This window comes from Protomyctophum bolini (assembly GCF_963924005.1).
Source record: "Protomyctophum bolini genome assembly, chromosome: 6".
NCBI lineage: Eukaryota > Metazoa > Chordata > Actinopteri > Myctophiformes > Myctophidae > Protomyctophum > Protomyctophum bolini.
This window is the reverse complement of record NC_137867.1, coordinates 46,785,146-46,807,796: the sequence shown is the minus strand read 5'-3', so window position 1 is coordinate 46,807,796 and position 22,651 is coordinate 46,785,146. Positions and strand designations below refer to the sequence as shown.

The 22,651-nt window shown below is 45.3% G+C and overlaps 1 protein-coding gene across 1 annotated transcript in view; it reads right to left on the bottom strand.

Annotated features, from left to right (window-relative positions):
- The window catches only part of mfhas1 (multifunctional ROCO family signaling regulator 1), a 35,555-nt gene extending 14,314 nt beyond the window's left edge, over window positions 1-21,241 (bottom strand). Inside the window, exon 1 of the mRNA XM_080766693.1 lies at window positions 17,721-21,241. Coding sequence (XP_080622819.1) covers window positions 17,721-20,778 — 3,058 coding nt within the window. The 5' untranslated portion in view covers window positions 20,779-21,241. The remainder of the gene's footprint in view (window positions 1-17,720) is intronic.
- Window positions 21,242-22,651: the final 1,410 nt, after the last annotated feature.

The following is a 22,651-nucleotide window of genomic DNA, read 5'->3' as shown; positions in this document are numbered from 1 at the left end:
CCGAGTGGCGCGCTACGAGCTTGTAGGTCTGCTATTTTTGAAAAAATCGACTGAACGACTGACATTATAGAAACATAGCTTTTTCAGAAAACTGTCAGGATGTATAGAAGAACATTTTTGGAATCTGATCTCGGGTCAGAATGGGTGAAGTGTGAAGTGAAGGCTTAGCAGCAGGTGCATATATAGGAAAGTGCACATCGATAATAAAATAATAAGTTCGTCCCGATATTATGTCGTATCGAGAAATAGAGCTGGAGTAGTTAAAGGGATCCCATTTCATCCCTTCAGACTGTTCCTGGTTGGATCCAGTGTCTGTGTTAATAATCATTACACACAGCCTCACTGTTAGGTGGAAAACTTGTATGTCCAAAACGGTTACTTTTCAGGAAACCGGTTTTCCAGATTTATAAAACCTCACAGACACACTTAAAGCTGCTATAAGCAATCATGTCAAAAAATGTGAATGATTTATTTTATTTTTTCCAGACAGACAGCAATGGGCAAAACACTCCCAATATTGTCTTTGTCTCTGTGACACTTCTAGGGGCTCTGCATTCAAAGATGTTCCTAGAAGCTTTGTCAAGTCAAGTCAAGTCACCTTTATTTATAAAGCACATTTAAAAAACAACAGAAGTTGACCCAAAGTGCTTTCCATATAAAAAATTACATCATAAAATACAAAAATTTAAATAAACATTTAGCAATACTTCATATAAGAAAAATACAATATAACAACATTTTAAAGAACATGAAACGACAAAAAAAGCCTACTAATTACAAAAAGGTTTAAAACATTCACAGGACTAGGAGCTGAAGGCTCCAATGGAGAAAAGGTGAGTTTTTAGGGAGGATTTGAAACGGTCGATGGTTGGGGCTGGATTTGATCTGTAGTCGGAGACTATTCCAGAGTTTGGGGGTCATTACTGAGAAGGCCCCCTTAGGTCGCCTTTGGTTTTTTTGGCTCGTTGAGGGGACGGCGACAGCGAGGGGCAATTGGGAGGTTGACCTGAGTACCCTGGAGGCTGGAGGTGCAGAAACCAGGTCACAAATGTATTCTGGTGCAAGGCCATTATGGGCTTTGATTGAACGGGGGAAAAAACGGAAGTAGGAAGTATAGACCAATGGCAAAGCTTCTAGGAACATCTTTGAATGCAGATTGCGGCCCCCTATATGTTTCACAGAGACTACATTTTTTGGGAGCGTTCTACCCATTGCTGGCTGCCTGAATACCAAAAAATAAATAAAAAAAATAGCTCATTAAAATGCTGACATTATTGCTTATAGCAGGTTTAAACACTTTAACTTTAAATGTGTTTTAAACTAATAGCTATAACATGAAAAAAAGAAAACAGCAGATCCACAAGCTCAGAACGAGCTGTGGGCTTGTAGAGTGGCTATTTTGGCTACTTTTGCTACTATGTACATACAAAGTAGATTAATTTACGAAGATAAAAAAACATTGCTGAAATATGGTGATAGATACAAGGTTGCAGCGCGACATGACGATATCACTAACAGCTAGCCCACCTCAGGAGCACACACACACGCACGCACGCACAGCTGGTAGGATCACATTACTGCATCCAGTCTCTGCACTGGAGGCAGGTTTCATTGTAGCGTTCCTAATATAATACTGTACCTACTGTATAGTGTATCAGCTGATGGCATATCATTTTACCCCACCATTAATTGTTCGCTCAACTAATTTATTCACCCTTTGTGTCAGCCTTCTTCTGATTGGTCCCTGACTGACCAACCAGCAGGCTCTTTCTGCCTTGTTGTTCCGCCCCCCTGGTTCCGCCTTGTTTAATTAACCCATTCTGACCTGAGATCAGATTCTATAAATGTCTTCTACACATCCTGACAGTTTTCCATTCTGACCTGAGATCAGATTCTACAAATGTCTTCTATACATCCTGACAGTTTTCTGAAAAAGCTATGTTTCTGTGTCAGTCGTTCTTCGATTTTTCAAAAATAGCAGACCTACAAGCTCGTAGCGCGCCACTCGGTGGCGCGCTACGAGCTTGTAGATCTGCTATTTTTTTTCAATAGCTATAAAGCATAACATGATGCTGACACCAAAAGGTGGTGAAATTTGCTAAAACATCATTTTTTTTTTACAAACATGATATGCCCTGCAGTGACCATTCTGCACCTGCTGTGATGTTCCTTTTTTTTACTGACACAGAGTTTAAAATTACAATTTAATTGGACTGGCCCATAGCACTTACCCCACCCCCTTAGATAGCATTTATGTAGACTTGGATAGCATTTGACACAGACTTATAGTATGTTACCAGTAAGACGCGCAAACGCGGGAAGCAAACGCAGCTCGTACATATTTGGTTTTTTTTAAGATTTATAGCACGCCATCACACTCATGTCACCATGACTCAGCCATAACCATATAAGGAGTCCCCAAAGCAGCTCCATATATGGGCACAAAAGCGTGACACACAGACAGACAGACAGACAGACAGACATGATCTGCTAGGTCTCATAGTAAGTGCTCACTGCGTTCGCAATGAAGACGGCACTATAATTGCATTGTATGTAGTCATAGCACGTCATAGTACGTACATAATGTATAGCATAGTAGTTTATGTATAGTTTCATTATATAGATATTCCACTGTTACTTTCTTAGATTACGCATGATGTTTCATGATAAATGTTTTTATGTGATGTATTCCCATGCTTTTCTTGTTCTTGCTTAATGTAAATCGCTCTGGATTAAGAGCGTCTGCTAAATGCCTAAATTGTAAATTGGAGATGTTTGTCTAACTAACCCATGTTATTGCTTAGCTGTGATTGGAGGACCATAGCAGTTTGGGGGAGGGTCTATTTTGGTCTGCCCGTTTATTTTAGTTTCGTCACTTCCCGAATGTCACGTATCGCGCCTCACTCCTCTCCCCTGATTGGATAAAACTGGCATCCCTCCCATCCCGGCCGGCCTAAACGTGTATTTTCTGTCTCCTACTGTAGTTACAGTTACAGTACATCCTTAACTGGGACTATAATCCTCCAAACTAAGCTTCTCTAACCGGATTAACCCGGAGCTCGTCCAGCGGGGGCGGGAATTAATCCTTCTGGGAGGAACGGAAAACTATCCACACAGACGGCAACACTTGACTTCTGATCTGTAACATCACCCCCAGGGTGACTTCTGATCCATAACATCACCACCAGGGTGACTTCTGATCCATAACATCACCACCAGGGTGTGACTTCTGATCCATAACATCACCCACCAGGGTGTGACTTCTGATCTGTAACATCACCACCACCAGGGTGACTTCTGATCCATAACATCACCACCAGGGTGACTTCTGATCCATAACATCACCACCAGGGTGACTTCTGATCCATAACATCACCACCAGGGTGTGACTTCTGATCTGTAACATCACCACCAGGGTGACTTCTGATCCATAACATCACCACCAGGGTGTGACTTCTGATCTGTAACATCACCACCAGGGTGACTTCTGATCTGTAACATCACCCCCAGGGTGTGACTTCTGATCCATAACATCACCACCAGGGTGACTTCTGATCTGTAACATCACCACCAGGGTGTGACTTCTGATCCATAACATCACCACCAGGGTGACTTCTGATCTGTAACATCACCACCAGGGTGTGACTTCTGATCCATAACATCACCACCAGGGTGTGACTTCTGATCCGTAACATCACCACCAGGGTGTGACTTCTGATCTATAACATCACCACCAGGGTGACTTCTGATCTGTAACATCACCACCAGGGTGTGACTTCTGATCCATAACATCACCACCAGGGTGTGACTTCTGATCCATAACATCACCACCAGGGTGACTTCTGATCTGTAACATCACCACCAGGGTGACTTCTGATCCATAACATCACCACCAGGGTGACTTCTGATCTGTAACATCACCCCCAGGGTGACTTCTGATCTGTAACATCACCACCAGGGTGTGACTTCTGATCCATAACATCACCACCAGGGTGACTTCTGATCTGTAACATCACCACCAGGGTGACTTCTGATCTGTAACATCACCACCAGGGTGACTTCTGATCTGTAACATCACCACCAGGGTGACTTCTGATCTGTAACATCACCACCAGGGTGACTTCTGATCTATAACATCACCACCAGGGTGTGACTTCTGATCCATAACATCACCACCAGGGTGACTTCTGATCTGTAACATCACCACCAGGGTGACTTCTGATCTGTAACATCACCACCAGGGTGACTTCTGATCCATAACATCACCACCAGGGTGTGACTTCTGATCTGTAACATCACCACCAGGGTGTGACTTCTGATCCGTAACATCACCACCAGGGTGTGACTTCTGATCCATAACATCACCACCAGGGTGTTGGTGTGACTTCTGATCTGTACCATCACCACCAGGGTGTGACTTCTGATCCATAACATCATCACCAGGGTGTGACTTCTGATCCATAACATCACCACCAGGGTGACTTCTGATCCGTAACATCACCACCAGGGTGACTTCTGATCCATAACATCACCACCAGGGTGACTTCTGATCCATAACATCACCACCAGGGTGTGACTTCTGATCCATAACATCACCACCAGGGTGACTTCTGATCCATAACATCACCACCAGGGTGTGACTTCTGATCCATAACATCACCACCAGGGTGTGACTTCTGATCCATAACATCACCACCAGGGTGTGACTTCTGATCTATAACATCACCACCAGGGTGTGACTTCTGATCCATAACATCCCGCCAGGGTGTGACTTCTGATCCATAACATCACCACCAGGGTGTGACTTCTGATCCGTAACATCACCACCAGGGTGTGACTTCTGATCCATAACATCACCACCAGGGTGTGACTTCTGATCCATAACATCACCACCAGGGTGTGACTTCTGATCTATAACATCACCACCAGGGTGTGACTTCTGATCCATAACATCACCACCAGGGTGTGACTTCTGATCTATAACATCACCACCAGGGTGTGACTTCTGATCCATAACATCACCACCAGGGTGACTTCTGATCCATAACATCACCACCAGGGTGACTTCTGATCTGTAACATCACCACCAGGGTGTGACTTCTGATCCATAACATCACCACCAGGGTGACTTCTGATCCATAACATCACCACCAGGGTGTGACTTCTGATCCATAACATCACCACTAGGGTGTGACTTCTGATCCATAACATCACCACCAGGGTGACTTCTGATCTATAACATCACCACCAGGGTGTGACTTCTGATCCATAACATCACCACCAGGGTGTGACTTCTGATCCATAACATCACCACCAGGGTGACTTCTGATCCATAACATCACCACCAGGGTGACTTCTGATCCATAACATCACCACCAGGGTGTGACTTCTGATCCATAACATCACCACTAGGGTGTGACTTCTGATCTATAACATCACCACCAGGGTGACTTCTGATCCATAACATCACCACCAGGGTGTGACTTCTGATCCGTAACACTTTTGCCTCGACTAGGATTAAAAAGTGCTAAATAGCAGATCTATAAACTCACAACACGTCAAATTGAGACACATTGTGAGCTTGAGGACCTACTGTATATTTCACCATTTTCATATACATACTGTATGTGTGTGTGTGTGTGTGTGTGTGTGTACGGTTGTTGCAATGCACGTAACTCGAGCACCGTTCGCCCCAACCGACTTCACATTCGACACACGCGTTCCACACCCCCACAGGGAGTGCAGTGCCCGGTATCGAGTCGGTCGGACACACGGTTCTCCAGAACCACCACAATAGGCTCTGCCAGTCAGTCTAAATCCCCTCACATGTGCAATTTTATGTAGACACAGCACTCTCTAGTGTATATACGCATAGTTTCATTGTATATATATTCCACTGTAAGCTTCTTATCTTAGGTATGATTCATGAATGACTATTTTTATGTATATGATGTATTACCATGTGTTGTTCTTGCTTACTGTAAGTGGCTCTGGAGACTAAGAGTGCGTCTGCCAAATGCCTAAATTGTAAATTGTAAGTGCTTAATCAGACTTAATGTAATTACATTCTATTAGATTTAGAGAATCATGTTGACTCATTGATGGAGAAGGAAAAAGCAACATTAACACAAAAATAACCCTACTTCCTGATTATCCCATTACACTACATGAGCAAGATTACCGTAACCCATTTTGCCTCTGAGTGGCGCACTATTTTTGAAAATGTGTCACAAATTTAGAATATATATACACACACACACACACACACACACACACACACACACACACCGACTTTGATGAGGCTGTTATTGCTTTGTTTGTAAAAATATATGATTTTCTTAATTTCCTAAAAAATATATATTTTTAATTTCCTGAACATTTTGGAGTTATGAGGTCTCCTCCCGGACAGCAGAGAAATATATATTTTTTCCTCTGTAGAGTAAACTGATGCTACTGTAGGTCCTTGGTTTACTCGTGATGCTATACTGTAGTTTACTGAGGCACTAGTACTGTACACACTGTCTGTCTCCTTATGATCTGATGTAAAGTACTGTATGTTCACCTTGCTTACTGTTAAGACACTCTGAATAAGAGCGTCTGCTGCAGGCCTAGAGTGTAAATTGTAGATCTAATTATATTGTTATCCACACCGAGCGTTGAGGAAGCCTGAAGTGAAAAGACCAATTTTCCTCCACTGAGGCAGCGGCGACTAAAACTAAATACATTTTAGTCGACTAAAATCTTATATTTATTCGACTAAAACTAGACTATACCGGTAACACTAAAAACATTCCAGGTTGACTAAAATGTGACTGAAACTATATGAAAACTATTCAAGAGACTATATACGACTAAAACTAAAAACTAAAACAAAATTTGCTGCCAAAAACAACAACACTGCTGTTTGTTGAGGAAGCCTGAAGTGAAAAAGGAGATATAAATTCTCCTCCACGGAGGCAGGAAGCTGAAACAGTAAGAGGTGAATGTAATCTACAAGCATCTTTTATTGGCCGCCAGCCAGGGGCTCCTGTTAGCTGCATTGTATAATAATTATTATTATTATTATTTAACCGCAAAGCTGATTACATCCATGTGTGTGTGAGTGTTGCTTTTGTCAAAACGGTGGGAAAGTAAATGTTGGCAGCCAATATAAGATATACTGCTATAACCTGCCCAAGGACTCGGTATGAAAGTTGCTTATTATCAAGGTGGGTGTTGAGGAAAAAAGATTTTCATTTTTTTTTAACCCATTTTTGGCGGGAACCCCTTTTGGTGTTGGCATCATGTTATGCTTTAGCTATAAAAAAAAAAATAGCAGATCTACAAGCTCGTAGCGCGCCACCGAGTGGCGCGCTACGAGCTTGTAGGTCTGCTATTTTTGAAAAATCGAAGAACGACTGACACAGAAACATAGCTTTTTCAGAAAACTGTGAGGATGTAGAAGACATTTTTAGAATCTGATCTCAGGTCAAAATGGGTTAAAGAAATCTGACCTCATGTAACTCTGCAGTAAGCTAGTCAGTAAAGTTTCAAGGGTTGTAGGGATGGAGCTTGTTAATTATTTTATTGATAACGACCACGTTATCAATCAGGCTTATCGAGCCAGTATCTTTATATCGAGTCCACTATCGAGCAATTTTCTATTATTTTGTGGAAAGAAGGGAGAATATAAATCCTGAACAGAACCAGTATCTTTTACTAGGGCCTTCAAATACAGTACTTTTCTAACGGACGTATTAAAGGCAATTGACCTTTTTACCAATAAAATAATATTAAATAATATGTGTATACTGTCACTTTAAAAGTGTCATTTTGTTTTCACGGGCAGCGCTGGTTGGCACTAGGCATCGATTCACCTTTAGACCGCCATGTTTGTGCCAGCGTGGATGATTCACCTTTAGACCGCCATGTTTGTGCCAGCGTGGATGATTCACCTTTAGACCGCCATGTTTGTGCCAGCGTGGATGATTCACCTTTAGACCGCCATGTTTGTGCCAGCGTGGATGATTCACCTTTAGACCGCCATGTTTGTGCCAGCGTGGATGATTCACCTTTAGACTGCCATGTTTGTGCCAGCGTGGATGATTCACCTTTAGACTGCCATGTTTGTGCCAGCGTGGGTGATCACCTTTAGACCACCATGTTTGTGCCAGCGTGGATGATTCACCTTTAGACCGCCATGTTTGTGCCAGCGTGGGTGATCACCTTTAGACGGACATGTTTGTGCCAGCGTGGATGATTCACCTTTAGACGGACATGTTTGTGCCAGCGTGGATGATTGATTATACATTTATTTCTTCATCATAGCCTCTTGTCTTGATTGTTTAAACATGACGTCATATGGGCCGCTATGCCTCGATAACAGGCCTGATAAGCCCAAAGCTTTATTGATAACGGGTGCTCAAAATAGACAAACTGGAGATTTTATCGGTTATCGAGCGCCTGTGTGTGTGTGTGTGTGTGTGTGTGTGTGTGTGTGTGTGTGTGTGTGTAATAGCCTATCTTAAACGTCTCAATGCATCACAGTGCGACATGCTGCCATAGATAGAAGACATGCTGGATTCTGTGGAATCCATTAGATCCACAACATGATCATGCTCTCCTTGTCACATTATCTACAGTCCCATCGGCGTATCGGGGTCAGCATCACAACATGAATCACCTATATTTTATACAACCATGTGTCACACCGAGTATGTTAAGAAGAACGTCTAACTGAAATGAAACGATGAATAAGCATAATAATAGTCAATCTACAAGCAGACAAGGCAAACGTGTATATTATATACTTAATACAACATGGAGAACTTTTATGACAAACCCACGTCGGAGTAAACCAAACCTTATGCACACAGCCTGCAGTCTGTTGTTTGAGACTGACTCTGTCTCTCTCTCTCACACACACACACACACACTATTCTCAGCATGCAACCAAGTGTAAAATGACTTATACTGGATCTCTTGTCCACTAGTCCCTATAACATAGCTTTAGTTTCCATTTAGTTTTCGTCAGTGAAAAAAGGTAGTCGACGAACATTTTTCGTCATAGTTTTAAGTCGACGAAAACAACACTGTTCTTCATAGCCAGATAAGATACCGTAGCAGAAAAACAAAAACATCAAAGTGAAGTGAAGGCCTCGATCCCCTCTGGAACACACAGTGCTCTCCACTTCACTGTGTGTTTCGGTTCGGTTTGTTTTGAGTGCTGATATGAGAGAGAGACAGAGAGAGAGAGAGAGAGAGAGACAGAGAGAGATCCAACTCTCTGCAGCCAGAAATATCACCACCATATTAGGATGGATGAAACGGAGCAGAGCGCACCGTACTGTACTGTACTGTGACCAAACCTGGAGTTAGCTATACGGTACGGTACGGCACGCACCGATAAGGGACAACATCAGGAGGGACAAAAAAAAGCTAAATAATAATGATCCCATTCTGACCTGAGATCAGATTTTAAGTAAAAATGTCTTCTACATCCTGAGAGTTTTCTTGAAAAAGCCATGTTTCTATGTCGGTCGTTCTTCAGATTTTTCAAAAATAGCAGACCTACAAGCTCGTAGCGCGCCACTCGGTGGCGCGCTATGAGCTTTTTAAAGTTATGAGCTATGAGCTTTTTAAAGTTTTTTTTTTTTAAAGCAAAGCATAATGCTAACACCAAAAGGGGTTAGTACTAATACTAAATAATAACCGACACAAGTAAGGAACGTTTAGACATTATTTAGCTGCCAATCTACTACTTCCTCAGATTATCCTTTTGAAATATTTAAGTCAATTAATGGGCTGGTGTGATCTGTCTGAAACCTGTCTGCCTCTCTGTCTGAAACCTGTCTGCCTCTCTGTCTGAAACCTGTCTGCCTGTCTGTCTGAAACCTGTCTGCCTGAAACCTGTCTGCCTCTCTGTCTGAAACCTGTCTGTCTGAAACCTTGGCCCACATTTAGGGGGTCATCATTACATTACATCATCATTTAGATGAGTCATCATCAATAGACTGGGTGAGGAATGACATCATCACAGGCTGGTGACATCATGTGTAGTCTGAGCCACAACGGTCCCATGTGGACACACGTCTTTTCTAATCAAACCGCCAAAAGGCCTTCCTTCCTTCCATGGGCCTCCTTCAGCCAGAGAGTAGCGACACACTTTGATCTCGCCGCAAAGCGGGCGCTTATGGGCTATAGTTCCAAACATTGGAACTATCCTATTGAGACAAAGCGGGGTGCCTATGGGCTATAGTTCCAAACATTGGAACTATCCTATTGAGACAAAGCGGGGTGCTATGGGCTATAGTTCCAAACATTGGAACTATCCCATTGAGACAAAGCGGGGTGCCTATGGGCTATAGTTCCAAACATTAGAACTATCCCATTGAGACAAAGCGGGTGCCTATGGGCTATAGTTCCAAACATTGGAACTATCCCATTGAGACAAAGCGGGTCCCTATGGGCTATAGTTCCAAACATTGGAACTATCCCATTGAGACAAAGCGGGGTGCCTATGGGCTATAGTTCCAAACATTAGAACTATCCCATTGAGACAAAGCGGGTCCCTATGGGCTATAGTTCCAAACATTAGAACTATCCCATTGAGACAAAGCGGGGTGCCTATGGGCTATAGTTCCAAACATTGGAACTATCCCATTGAGACAAAGCGGGTACCTATGGGCTATAGTTCCAAACATTGTAACTATCCCATTGAGACAAAGCGGGGTGCCTATGGGCTATAGTTCCAAACATTGGAACTATCCCATTGAGACAAAGCGGGGTGCCTATGGGCTATAGTTCCAAACATTGGAACTATCCCATTGAGACAAAGCGGGGTGCCCTATGGGCTATAGTTCCAAACATTGCTCCTATGGTTGGAACTATCCCATTGAGATAGAATGAGCACTTCCGCATTTCATCCATTGTTACAATGGGAGTCGACGCTATAGTGTCGCTATACTCTCTTACTAGATTACTCTGAGCGATCCTAGACGTGTTTGGGGCGCGCTGTGAGGTTGTAGATCTGCTATTTTTTTTAATAACCAAACCAAATAAATGACACAGATGCTTTGTTTGCAGTTGGGATGCAGTTGGACATTATTTTGTCTTTACCTTTCTTTAACAAATAGCCTACAGCTGTGTGGTAACATAAGCCACGGCAAAGACTCGGTCAAACAGAGTAGAACTAGTTAGTTAACATACCTAAACAAAACATACACAAACAAACACACACCACCAAGGGTTTCAACAGGTGGTTTATAGCAAGTGTTATAAAAGCCCTAGACTGGAACTCACTCTATGCTTTTTATGGCATATTATAGGCAGCACCCGGCAGGTGTGACATCATCATCATCATACCCGGAAATGTGTACACTCTCAGAGTTACAGACCCAGTCCCATTAGGGTCCATTTGGTTCCTATATAACTATCACTTAGCTGGGAGTGGGGACCCCCTGGAACTCCCTCAAGGACCCCTGGGGGTCCCCAGAAGACCCCCACTTTGGGAACCCCTGCTCTATCACACACACACACACACACACACACACAGCGTAACTGTCAAGGCAATGTTCCAGCAGTTAGCTCCATTCCTAGCATTCCTGACATCTCCGCTACAGTATACCAACTACCAACCAACACACATAACATAACGGTCGTCTCACCACTCCTCCTCCATCACAGCCTCCACGCATCACCACCCTTCTCCTCACTATGTGCTATATAGGTCAGGTGTGCTCTTTTCAGAGTGGTTTAAATTTAACCCATTTTGACCTGAGATCAGATTCTAGAAATGTCTTCTGTGTCAGTGTGTCAGTCAAAAATAGCAGACCTACAAGACCCTACAAGCCAGCGCGGTGACATTCTTCAGGCCAGGGCCTGATAGACGGTGACACCTGGAGACTCTCTCTCTCTCTCTGTGGACTGTCTTAATAATAATAATAATAATATATACGATTTATATAGCGCTTTTCTGGGTACCCAAAGTCGCTTTACAGAAAGAGGTACAGACATATTTATTAGAAAACTATTTAAAAAGGTTTAAAAAGGTTAAAAACTAGAAATCAAAATCAAAAGAGGGACAAACAAGAAGGGGGGGTGTGTGTGTGTGGGGGGTTATGTAGGGAAAGGTGGAAAGGTGGGTTTTGAGTGTGCTTTTGAACATTTCGAGGGTGGTGGCAGCTCTGATGTGAGTTGGGAGTGAGTTCCAGAGAGAAGGGGCAGCCACTGCAAAGGCCCTGTCTGTCTCCCCATGTCCGTTTGTTAGATTTGGAACGATATAGCCCATCTTAGCGTCAAAGAGAGAGCTGCTGAATCCTTCAATAAGCATCACAATTAAGTACCCATTCAGGACAGGAACCCCTGTCAGGAACTGTTAATAAATACTTCAATCAATCAATCGATCAATCAAAGCATTATGTTATTATACTTTATCTATTGAAACATATCGGATCGTATAGCGTGGCACTCGGTGCCGTGCTACGAGCTTGTAGATCGTTGCTATTCAATGGGTCCATTTGGTTTTGGTCTCAAGAGTTATAAAGATCTATATAAGGGTCCATTTGGTTACCAACTCTCAGTCATTTAACAGGGGACCCCCTTAGGCTGGAATCCCCTCAAGGACCATATAGTACACTAACACCTACACTAAATGCCCAGGCCACCCATCCACAGTTGTGCACATAGTGAACTGGCGCCCATGCAGTCACTATGGTGATACATTCACATATAGTTGGACTAGTGCTCACCCAGTGTTTTGTTTTCGTCGACTTAAAGCTATGACGAAAAATTATCCTCGACTACCTTTTTTCACTGGCGAAAACCGAATAAAAACTAAATTTAAAATTAACTACCGGTAAGTAACTACGACTAAGACTAAATATATTGACAATTTCGTCAACAAATAAAAACTATACTAAAATGTTAGGAAGGGACTAGTGGACAAGAGATCCAGTAGTATAAGTCATTTTACACTTGGTTGCATGCTGATAATAGCAGATCTACAAGCTCACAACGCGTCGCACTACGACGCGTTGTGAGCTTGTAGATCAGCTATGCCCAGCAAGTGTGAAAACAGTAATTACGACGTCATCAATTAAGGCCCGCCAAAACACATGCATGACTAAAACTAAAACACATACCGTACATGACTAAAACTAAAACACATGCATGACTAAAACTAAAACACATACCGTACATGACTAAAACTAAAACACATGCATGACTAAAACTAAAACACATACCGTACATGACTAAAACTAAAACACATGCATGACTAAAACTAAAACACATACCGTACATGACTAAAACTAAAACACATGCATGACTAAAACTAAAACACATACCGTACATGACTAAAACTAAAACACATGCATGACTAAAACTAAAACACATACCGTACATGACTAAAACTAAAACACATGCATGACTAAAACTAAAACACATACCGTACATGACTAAAACTAAAACACATGCATGACTAAAACTAAAACACATACCGTACATGACTAAAACTGAAATAGAAATCTGCTGCCTAAAACAACACAGCTGCCTCACACAATATTATGTGTCGCTTCCACTCGACCCATAAACCATGAATGAAAGGTATGCCAGTTTAATTAAATGTAATGCCTCATAAACCATGAATGAAAGGTATGCCCGTTTAATTAAATGTAATGCCTCACAAAACAAGATGTGCCAAAAAAAGAGAAGAGATGATGACAGAACAACAACAACATGCAACACAACATGCTGGTCTAAAGACAGGATATTTGAAATATATTTTTATTAGAGCTGCAGCTATCGATATTCGATATATATTCCTATATCCTATATCCTAGTTTTTACGATTATTATTATATTGCTTACTTTTTTAGATACCGGTAATTGAATAATAAGTGTTTTTGGGAGTCAACACAAAGCAATTCTACTTTTTTATTTTATTAGAATCAACTAAATTGATAAGTCTGATTAATCACTTAACCCATTTTGGTGTTTTAATGAGCTTGTAGCCCCCCCCCCCCGACCAAGAAGCAAAGATTTGAGTTAAAAAAACATTCGCTCTGAAAGAATATATAATTCAAAGATGTGCGCTACATTTTCACAATTTTTCAAAAATAGCAGGTCTACAAGCTCTTAGCGCTGCACCAAGTGTATGAGCTTGTAGATCTGCTATTTTTCCAATAGCTAAAGTATAATAACATATTAATGCTTAAAACCCCAAAAGGGGTTCCCCCGTCCTGAGATGGGTTAAACGAGGCCAGCAACCTCTTCTGCAAGACAGTCAAAGGCTTCTTTGACCAAGAAGAAGAAAGACCGTCTGTGTGGAATCTGTCACATTGTTCAGTACTTATTAGTAAGTGCTTAAGTGTGGTGGTTGCTTCAGTAACAACATGTATACTTCAACGATTGAAGTGGCAACCACAGTCTTAGCATTGCTCTATTATTATCAAGCCCATTATATCATATTTTATATTCTCTGCATTTTTGGCATGCTACAGTTTGCAAGCCACATTATGTTAGATGTCATGTCAAATTAGACCCGCTTCATTGGGTGTATCACGTAATCATATTTAGCCCGTTAAAACCGGGAAAGCAGCTCTGTGTCATTTTAGATTTTTGGCTGTTGGCTGTTCAGAAATAGCAGATATACAAGCTCAAGCTAAGTTTGTACGTCTGCTATTTCTTTTAACATTTTTTGAAAAACTCTTGTTTGATAGTGTGAGAGCTTGCTGGTTTATAGGCAGCATTAGCAGCACAAATCTTTGAATATATATTCTTTCAGAGTGAACGCGTTTTTAACTCAAATCTTTGAATATATATTCTTTCAGAGTGAACGTTTTTAACTCAAATCTTTGCTTCTTCTGGGGGGTCCCTGGAACAACATATTTTCAGATGGGGGTCGGCGGCCAATTACATATATTTCTGGGGGTTCTTGACATGAAAATGTTTGAGAACCACTGACATAGACATGAGAACCACTGACATAGAAACATGAGGTATTTCAGAAAAGTCTGTAACGGCGTGGCCTGTTTGAGTGATTAGATGTATAATATATATGTCAGGCCTTCCTGAAGCCTTGGCAGGCCAGTAGAAAAGCTCTTAAGACACTGTCTGCCTTGTATCTAATTATTCACACAAGCAGCAGCAGCAGCAGCACTGCAGACATGAAGAGATCCACAAAGACTGTCCACGCCCTGCCAACTTAGTCTGTGGCAAGTGGAACACAGTCACGCTTATATTGGCCTCTACTGTACAGAGCCATGAGTGAGCACAACGTTCTATATGGCCTCTACTGTACAGAGCCATGAGTGAGCACAACGTTCTATATGGCCTCTACTGTACAGAGCCCTGAGTGAGCACAACGTTCTATATGGCCTCTACTGTACAGAGCCATGAGTGAGCACAACGTTATATATGGCCTCTACTGTACAGAGCCATGAGTGAGCACAACCTTCTATATGGCCTCTACTGTACAGAGCCATGAGTGAGCACAACGTTCTATATGGCCTCTACTGTACAGAGCCATGAGTGAGCACAACGTTCTATATGGCCTCTACTGTACAGAGCCATGAGTGAGCACAACGTTCTACTGTATATGGCCTCTACTGTACAGAGCCATGAGTGAGCACAACGTTCTATATGGCCTATACTGTACAGAGCCATGAGTGAGCACAACGTTCTATACATAACCTACTGTACAGAGGCATGAGTGGCCTACTGTACAGAGCCATGAGTGAGCACAACGTTCTATATGGCCTCTACTGTACAGAGCCATGAGTGAGCACAACGTTCTATACATGACCTACTGTACAGAGCCATGAGTGAGCACAACGTTATATATGGCCTCTACTGTACAGAGCCATATGAGTGAGCAGAACCTTCTCTCTCAAGCAACACATTTGTACGAAGGCAAAGACATAAGAAGAGACATTGCGAGACGCTGTTGAACTTTGGTAGGGTGTCTCTTTTCAGCAAAGAGGGGGTGGGGGAGGTGGGGGGGGGGGGGGGGGGGAGGAGGGGGGGGAGCTGACAGAGGACTCCATCTTGCCCCTTACCCCTTATCCCTAAACTTATTTGCCATTTGTTACTATTTTAAAATATTTTAAAAAAATAGGTCAACTAGCCAATCTACATCGACACGATGTTACTAGCTTGTAGATCGGCTATATTTGTACTATTACTATTACTATTTGTACTAGGGATAAGGGTTAAGGGGTGGTGCAAGATATAGGGCAGAGTGTACAGACAGAGTGAAAGGACAAGTTCACTAAGTATTGACGCTTTAAGTGGTTACATTTTCTTTACAGTACTGTATGTACACTATCTATTGCTGTCAAATCATCAAGTCTATGAAGAATCTAATTGAAATCTGTGAAAAAGAACATTATGATGACTGCCCATAATTCCGACATCCCGTTAGTCTGACTGTGGCTTCCGCCTGCGGTTCGGGTTAGAGATCTCTTCTACGCAGTGATATCGGTATCGCTACGTGAGTCGGAATAAAGGGGTGTTGGAACAATGACATGGCACGTGTACAGTAGTGGGGTCCCTGCTTCATCTCTCTCATCTCTCTCTCTCTCTGGAATATGTTTGAAACACTTTAACCCATTCTGACCTGAGATCAGATTCATACGAGGTTTCCACTGGACACACACTGGTCTGATTAACCCATTCTGACCTGAGATCAGATTCTAAAAATGTCAGTCGTTCTTCGAATTTTTCAAAAATAGCAGACCTACAAGCTCGTATCGCGCCACTCGGTGGCGCGATATGAGCTTGTAGATCTGCTATTTTTCAATAGGTAAAGCATAACATGATGCTAACACCAAAATGGGTGCCCGGTCAGAATGGGTTAACAACACAACTCTTGTATGGGGTTCCCTGTCTGACATAGACTATGTTCAGATGGGGGTCCCCTGACTGGGTTTTGGCGAAACGTTTGCTGTAGCTATAATGTCTTGAACCCACCTACTGACTGATGAATCTAATCTAATGTCATCTGGATCGGCTTTGTGAAGAATTCACCACCACCGTTCTTTGTCTGCACTATAACTGGTATAAAATGTAACCAATCCAAAGATTTTTTAATTATTGAATTATGTTAAAATTACAAATAAACAAATAGCCCCGAAGCCACCACGTGTAATAAGCCACTTATACTGCCTGTAATATGTTGTAACGACAAATTAGCAAAAAAACAGTCGGCCTAGCTCACAATGTGAGGAGATGTAGACAGACTTGTACACCAGCTATTTTCACTACTTTTTGTTTAAATAAGGGGAATTGACAAATGATTTGCTCAAAATAGGCATGCCAAGCTGAAAGTGGTTAAGAGGGTGGGACAGACAGACAGTGTGAGAGAGGGATTGTGAGGGTGTGTGTGTGTGTGTGTGTGTGTGTGTGTGTGTGTGTGTGTGTGTGTGTGTGTGTGTGTGTGTGTGTGTGTCTCTCTCTGTCTGTCACTGTCAGTCTGTCTGTCTTAGACTGTCCTGTAATGTCATTCATGTCGAATGTCATGTTTTTATGTTCTGTGTGGACCCCAGGAAGATTAGCTGCTGCTGTATGCACCAGCTAATGGGGATCCTAATCAAACTCTAAACTCTAAACTGTCTGTATGCGTGCATGTGAAAGAGTGTGAAGTGGTGTTTGTTTGTGTGTGCGTGCGTGCGTGCACATAGCTCGAGTGTGTGTCCATGTGTGCGCGTGTCCGTGCGCGCGGCCATAGAGACGGTAATTACCTGGAAAGGCATGTGGGTCGGACGCTCCTCTCTTCAGGCACTTGGAACACATGACGTGTATGGAGTAGTGGAGGCCGGGCCACTCCCTCAGCAGCACGTTCAGCTCGTCCAGGAGCGGCGTGATGGCCTGCCAGGCCGTCCAGATGTTGGGCAGCGAGGCGTGGCTGGCCACGGACAGCGTCTCCGTGGTGGAGGAGGAGCGCCTCCCCCTGGCGGCGTCCGGCGGCGGCTGGTGGTGGCTGATCATCACGGGGACCTTCCCGCGGTACGCGAAGATCTGGCGCCTCCCGTCCGAGCGCTGCACCACGTGGCCGTTGATCTGCGCGCTGAAGCGCGCGAACAGCCCCGGGGGGAACACGAAGGGGAAGCTGTAGTCCACCTGCAGCTGCTCCACGGAGAAGAAGTGACACGTGGCCAGAGAGCTGGTCCCGCCGCCCGGCCAGTCGTCGGCCGCCGCGTGGGGCTCGTCGCTGCTCACGTAGCTGGGGAACTTGTACCACACGGTGGCGCCGTTCAGAGGCTTGGCGCGGTGGTGCTTGTTGATGCAGTAGCAGATGCCCATCTTCTCCAGCAGCTCCATGATGAGGTGCAGGTCCTGCTGCGTCTGGACCAGGGGCTTCAGGAGCAGGCGGATGACGTTGGAGGACAGGACGCCCTGGCGGACGAAGTCCTCCACGTGGTGCCGGAGGTGAGCGACCCGGTGCTTCTCCCCCTTCTCGTCCTCCGGCGTCGCCGCCGGGCTCGCCCCCGCGGCGCCACCCGCCGCCGCCGCGTCCTCCCTCGTGCCCTCGGACAGGAGCCGCTCCAGGAGCGACGACTCGTCCTTCTGGAAGAAGACGTTGAGGATGGCGATGAAGCGCGGCAGGTTGTGGAAGACGTACTCCTTGAGCGGGAGGCTGTCCTCGAAGTAGAGCAGCTTGCCGCTCTCGTGCAGGTAGGACAGCGCGCTCTGCAGGCGGTCCTCCGTCAGGCCCGCCTGGAGGCCCAGGCGGGCCGAGTCCCACCACGACAGCCACAGGTCTTGGGGCTTAAAGTGCAGCTCCTCCAGCGTCTGCCAGGACCGGGGCAGCACGCGGTGGAGGTTGGGGAAGATCTCTCTTTGGTCCGCCACCGACATGAGCTTCTCCCGGAGCCTCTGGATGTTCCGCTGGCTGCCCGTGCAGGAGACGCACAGCACGGGGGAGAGGATCTGCAGCCGGTGGTTCAGCATGTACTGCAGCTGGGCCCTCTTCCGGCGCAGGTTCCTGTCCGTCACGCCGTAGAAGACGATGTGGGGGCTGGAGGTGCGCACGTTGTAGCCCTGCTCCAGGGCCTGGTCCACCTGCTGGGAGAGGCTCCTCAGGCACTGGGTGTCGCCCTTCTCCTGCAAGGCGATCTGCCTGTGGATGTCCAGGCTCTTCTCCTCCAGCTCCATGTCTCCGCACAGGTCCCGGTGCGTGCCCACCATGCACACCACCGCGTGGGGCACTTTGGCGCCGAGCAGGTGGAGGAAGTACCCGACGTGGGCGTAGAAGTTCTTGGCCGAGTACGCTTTGAGGTTCACCACGAGGACGTACAGAGCACCGGGGGACAGGAAGAAGGGTTTGATGAGGTCGTAGTTTTGCTTCCCTGACAAGTCGTACACTAGAAACGTGAGACTGCGCTCGGCGTCCGCGACCCAGTTGGTCACTTCGATGCCCTTGTTGCCCTCGTTGCCTCTGGCGTCGTGCGGCTTGCGGACCACACTCCGCCTGAGCAGCGTCTTGCCCGCGTCCGTCGTGCCCATCAGGACCAGCTTTAGCCGGGGCTTCACCGCGTGCTGGGAGTGCGTGAGCTCCTTCTGATAGGCCGCGATGTAAGGAATCCCCTTCATGCACACCTCGTAGGGAGGCTGAATGAGGGGGTTGTCCTTCACCTTCCAGATGTTCACTTTGGAGAGCTTTCCGAAGTTGTCCGGGAGAATGGCTATCTGGTTCCCCTGAACGACCAGCTCCTCCAGCCTCTCCAGCTCCACGATGGAGTCCGGCAGGTAGGTGATGTTGTTGTTGTCCAGCCACAGGTTCGCCAACTTCACCATCTGCCCGATTTCCTTGGGCACGAAGGACAGCCGGTTCCTGCTCAGGTAAAGCTCCTCGAGTCCCGCGATGTTTAGAATGGCCTGGGGGAAGTCCTCGAAGGAGTTCGAGGACAGATTGATCATTTTGAGCCTCTGGAGGTTGGCGAAGTTGGGAGACAGCGCGTTGAGGTGGTTGCCGTCCAGCATCAGGCTCTCCAGACTCCGGAGGTGGCAGAAGGTCTCGGGCAGCGTGGACATGTGGAGGCTGCTGAGCCAGAGGATCTTGATGGAGCGCAGCTTCATGATGTCCGCCGGCAGCACCTCGAACTTGTTCCCGGAGCAGTCCAGCTCCTCCAGGTCCAACAGCGCCAGGACCTCCGGGGGGAACTGGTGCAGCTGGTTGTGGTCCGTGTCCAGCGTGCGCAGCCTCTTCAGCTGCGAGAACGACCGGGGGAAGTCGCCGAGCTCGTTGAAGCTGATGTCGAGCTCCTCCAGCGCCTGCAGGGCGCCCAGCTGCGAGGGCAGATGCTGGATCTTGTTGTGACTGACGCAGAGCTTCTTCAGCAGCCTCAGCCTGCCCACGTCCTCGGAGAAGCTCCTCAGGACGTTGTGGCTCATGTCGAGCTCCACCAGCTGCGCGAGCTCGAACACGGCGCGGGGCACCGTGGCGAACTTGTTCCGCCGCAGCACGAGGACGCGCAGGTTGGCCAGGGTGGCGCCCAGGCCGTCGGGCAGCGCCCGCAGCGAGTTGTTGCCCAGGTTGAGCGCCTCGATCTCGCCTATGTCCTCGGGAAACGTGATCTCCTCGTCCTGGCTGTTCTTGGCGCACAGGGTGAGGTGGCGGAGGTTGCTCCGCAGCTTCCTGGAGCGGAGGGCGGCGTCCCGCCACAGCCGCACCGTCTTGAGGTTGCTCTCCTCCTCGTCCTTGTTGTTGCCGTCCTGCTCCGTGACCATGACGTCCCCCGTGGTGACGGTGACGGTGGCGGTGGAGCCCTCCGTGTTGCTTTCATTGAGAGTTTTCATCAGTTACCTTTCCGCCGGAAAACTGCGTCTTTCGTCGGTCACGGTCGCGGCGGCGCACCCGGCGGCATCGCGGCCGTCATCGCACGTACATTCCATATTATAGGGACCCACTATATATAATATAGATGATATTCCGATCAAAGATGTTCAGTCCGCATCAAAACGTCTGGATGATGTGCAGCAGCAACATCCTCCTCTCTTCCTGCGACACACACTCACTCAACTCACACACAATACAATAACACACACACACACGAAAATCCCTACCGCAAAATAATAGCTCGCCAAACGTGTGTTGTGAAAGACGTACTCCTTGAGGGGGAGGCTTTGCCCTTCAGAAACGTCCGTTTGCTGGTACTTCTTGTCATTTTAAAATACAGAATGTTCCTCCTCCTCCTCCGTCTCCGTGGATGAAAGAAACGAGCTGATCCTTATTGTTGTGTCCCTTGGTGTTGTTCCACCGGAGTGGATGCTACTGCAGTCGGAAATGGACTGGCGAGCGCGAGCGACCCCTCCACGTCTGTGTTGCCACGTTGGGGGGTTTTTAAGGAGAGAAATAAGCAAACCATTGATTGATTGATTGAAATATTTATTAACAGTTTGCAGAATTACAATACATTTCAAGCACAACTCAATAAACTGTGAGTGGACGACCCAATAAAGCATTACACTTGTTTACAAGAGGGTCCACCTTGTTCAATTCATCAAAACATTTAGAGACGTACAAATAGACACTACTATAATGGCCAAAGAACAGAACAGGAATTCATCATAAAGGAGGTAAAAAGGGAAAAGATACATATACAGTGAAGGGATTGAGATTTTATGGGGCCAGTTTCAAAATTGCAGCCGTGCGTAGGTGCCCTTTGAGAGCGGTTTTGAAGGAGTCAAGGGATTCGCATCTCTTAATGACTGTTGGTAGGGCGTTCCACATTTTGGTGGCATAGGAGCGAAAATAATTTAGTCCCTTGTTTGTGCCGAATCTGGGTTGCACATGGTTTGTTGCACTCCCTCTGGTGTTGTGGGTGTGGACTTCGTTAACATTAAGGAAGTATTTAATTTTAGACGGGTACACATGGGTATCTTGGTGGTGTATCGAATCTTGTGGACCAGACCCATTGCAAGATGCTGTACTCTGTCGTCGACCCTAACCCATCCCAGCCTGTCAAAGTGGGCAGGGGTGAGGTGGGTCGTCGACCCTAAAGCCTGTCCACGAAACACATTTCCATGGGTCACACAAGTATTGTTTATTGTTTATTGTTTATAAGGATCCCCATTAGCTTTTGCCTTGACAAAAGCTAGTCTTCCTGGGGTCCGACACAGACAAACATTTAACATTTAACAAAGGCAATACTTACAATTGTTTACAAACACTAACTCAAAATAAAACATAGTAAAATAAAATATAAAATAAGAAATAAAAAACAAAGAAAAACATAGAAAGAAAATCACTTTCAACACATTATACATTTGAATTATTATTTTCCCAGGGTTACTGCAGTATGGTTTACATAAGGTGTTCTTTTAACTTGATGAATTTTGTATTTGTATTGGTTATACACTTTGGTAGTGCATTCCAACCTATTACTGCTCTATAGATAATAGAAGATTTAAGAATATTTGTTCTTGGTTTAAGTGCCACCAAAACATCCAAACTGGCTTGTCTAGTCATATGGTTATGTTCGTCTCTTACATGTGCTATACCTGTTCAAAGAAATACTGTGGGTTTTTTTGTCCATTAATACATTTCTGAAAAACGTAAGAATACGTTCCCCCCCTTTCCCCTCACTGTATATGTATCTTTTCCCCTTTTGCTTCCTATGTGATGAATTCCTGTTCTGTTCTTTAACTACATAGAAGTGTCTATTTGTAC